The sequence below is a fragment of the Nanorana parkeri genome, unplaced genomic scaffold (assembly GCF_000935625.1).
Source record: "Nanorana parkeri isolate BGI_ZX_2015 unplaced genomic scaffold, ASM93562v1 scaffold4542, whole genome shotgun sequence".
NCBI classification, from domain to species: domain Eukaryota; kingdom Metazoa; phylum Chordata; class Amphibia; order Anura; family Dicroglossidae; genus Nanorana; species Nanorana parkeri.
The window spans coordinates 1-3,140 of NW_017310804.1; the positions used below are offsets into that span (position 1 = coordinate 1).

Below are 3,140 nucleotides of genomic sequence, written 5' to 3' on the forward strand. Positions count from 1 at the left end.
TCGATCCTACACTTGATCTTAGCCAAAAGGCCGAGAAGCGACCGCGGACTTCAAGTGGTTAAAATGACCGTTTGGTCCTTTGTGGGGTTTTGTGGTGCGTTGGGGGGAGCGAGAGTGCAGGGATGAGGACCTGTTTTGTGAATTATGGGGTGGTGGTGGGTGTTGTGGTTATTGTGGGTGGAGGGGAGGGCTGTGAAAGGGGTTATGTAAATCTGAGAGGTTTCTTTTTATTATGTTGTCTTTTTTCCTTGTTTTGCCTTTTTACGTATGTGGGGTGTATAGTATTGTTTGTTTTCTTTTTTGCCTGTCTTTCAGGTCTCTGAGATTTAGAATCAGGGATGGAAACTTAATGGAATGTTTGGTTTTGGGTGCTAATGTGGGTGTGGAGGGGTGGGATGGTAATTAGGGGGTGTGGTGGGTTTTATGTAGATTGGGGGGATTCTCTGGTTAGTAGTTTGGTTAGATGTGTGTGGCCTTATAAATTGTAATGGGGTTGCTGATTATGTTGTTTTTCTGAAATATTATTGAATGGTGGTTTTTTTTGGAAAATGTTTAATTAATGTTTTTACATGAACTTTTAAATAAGAACACATTTTTAAAATTATTTTATCAGCGCAAAGGTTTGAGGCATATCGCAGCGCTTGTTGCTGCGCCGGGTGATTGAGGCGCCATGACGGACAGATACACCATTCACAGCCAGCTAGAGCATCTGCAGTCCAAGTACATCGGCACGGGCCATGCGGACACCACAAAGTGGGAATGGCTGGTCAACCAGCACAGGGACTTGTACTGCTCCTACATGGGCCACTTCGATCTGCTCAACTACTTCGCTGTGGCGGAGAACGAAAGCAAAGCCAGAGTGCGCTTCAACCTGATGGAGAAGATGCTGCAGCCGTGCGGGCCGCCTGTGGACAAGCCAGACGATTCCTGAGCTCCGGGGGGCTGAGCGAGGCGTGGGGAGCTGCAGGGGGACCCACACCGGAAGTCTTCCGGAATAATTCCACACGGAAAACTATTTGGATTATTATCTGCTTTACAACTCAAATTACAGTTAGTTTTAAAGTGACATTAAACCCTCAGATTTTTTAGCATAAACCAATACTGTAATGTGCGCCTTACTGTAATCCATGGTTGTTTCCCTTCTCTTTGCTGCTCTTCCTTTTAAATCCTTATCTCTTCTCATGCTAGGGGAGAACTTCCCTTTGCAGCTGACTGCCTCTTCCTGTAGTGCTGGCTCACGTTGTGAACCTGCACACAGACGCCATGTATCCATTCCTGAGACCAGGTAGTCTGCTGCAAAACAGAAGTTCTGCCCAGCATGAGAACAGATACAGATTTAAAAGGAAGAGCAGCAAAGAGAAGGGAAACAACCATGGATTACAGTAAGGCGCACATTACAGTATTGGTTTATGTTAAAAAATCTGAGGGTTTAATGTCACTTTAACTACATTCTTACTGATATAGCAAGTAAAAATACATTTGTTAAAATAAACAAACATGATTAGCGATATATCGGTCAACATTTATTGGACTGAAATGAAGAATTCTAGTTACACTAATCTGACAAATTCGTACTTTTTGTAAAAATTTCAATGAAACAAAAAAAATGAATGCGTTTCCTTCTCCATATTCACATACTTTGCAATACTTGCAGACTTGTTTTTTAAATGTCAATCATAAATATGACATCATCTTCCACACATTACCTACAAGGGTCATTATATAGAACATTTCTGCATACATATCACACAATTGCTCTTCAAAAACAAATATAAAAACTAGGGTTGCACAGATACCAAGTACAGTCCACTGTACAAGTACGAATACATGTACAGATACTTTTGAGCTCCAAGACTACACTAGAGAAAATTTCAAAAATTAGGAGGCCGCTGTCATTTGTAAGGAGCACACGGAGCTCCTGGGATTTGTACATCTCTGTTATAATGTATGATTTTGTTTTTATAAATATAAATAAAGGGATGCACAGATACTAGTTTTGCGAGTACGAGTACTGATACTGCCGAGTACTTACAAGTACGAGTACTGATACATTTTTGTTTAGTGTCATGTGACAGTTTTTCTTAAACAATACAGACTAATGATTTCAGGACAGTGGTGGAGCGCCAGAGCCAGGTCCCAGCTGCAACCACTGCAACCCTGGTAGTACTCATGAAAATGCCAAGTATCTGCACTGGTACTCGAAAAGTATCGGTGCATCCCTAATAAAAACACAGACAAGCTTTCTCACGGAAACTTGAAAAAAAAAAGTGTGAAGCTTTTTCTAAAAATGGTTTAAGCTCTTCTATCATCAGTTATCGCATATTTTGTATTTGGTTATGATTATCCATTCGAGTGAAAAATGTCCTAAATCCGTAACTCCACTTCAACACAATTATCTTGTACTTTCTACACAGTATAAATTGCTCTAAGATGGAACATGCAATTTTCTTTCTCAAGAGACTAAAGGTGCCCATACACTTTACAACCCTCGCAAGACTTTTGTGAGTCTCTAATGACCCATTCACATCTGTGTGCTGCACTAACACCGACTATGTTTCACATTAACATGCGTTGTGTCAAGGAAACCCATTCATTTTAATAGGCTGCCTAAGACCCCAAACACCCCCCCCGTCCCAAAGCTGAACGCATGCACCATTTTTAGGATTGAATTAGCCACAATGCAGAGTACACAGCATATTATTGTGTAACATGATGAGCTACAACGCAGATGCATTGGGGAGGAGTGAAGCATGCCATTAAAGAAGAACTCAGGGTCAATTTTTTATTAACCCTTGCAGTGGGGCTAACCTCACACTGCAAGGGTTAACTGCTTGTTAAGCTGAAAAATAAAAGTAATATTCACCCAATTCTCTGAGCCCGCAGGATGTGACTGTGCTCCCTCCCTCCAGCCAGCCTGCCTTTTTAAGCTGCAGTGATGGAATGTGCCTTGGTGTACTCAGGTCCTATATACCATGTATAGAATGTGATGACTCACAGGGCCTTAAATTGCTGCAGCGGATACAGAGACCGGTCTTAGAGCAAGTCGGCTTAGAGGATCAGGGGAGTAACTAATTTGCAGTCCTAGATCATTACCTACTGACCCCCCCCCCCTTTGCTGCGGCCTTTTTAGCTCCTATGAA

General features: G+C 42.0%; 1 protein-coding gene across 1 annotated transcript; it reads left to right on the plus strand.

The window, feature by feature from the left end:
• Positions 1 to 623: 623 nt before the first annotated feature.
• On the plus strand, positions 624 to 958 carry LOC108803944 (splicing factor 3B subunit 5-like). The gene has a single exon (XM_018575729.1). It carries the CDS (start codon positions 671 to 673, stop codon positions 929 to 931), a length of 261 nt encoding a protein of 86 aa, XP_018431231.1. The 5' UTR covers positions 624 to 670; the 3' UTR covers positions 932 to 958.
• The last annotated feature ends 2,182 nt before the right edge of the window (positions 959 to 3,140 follow it).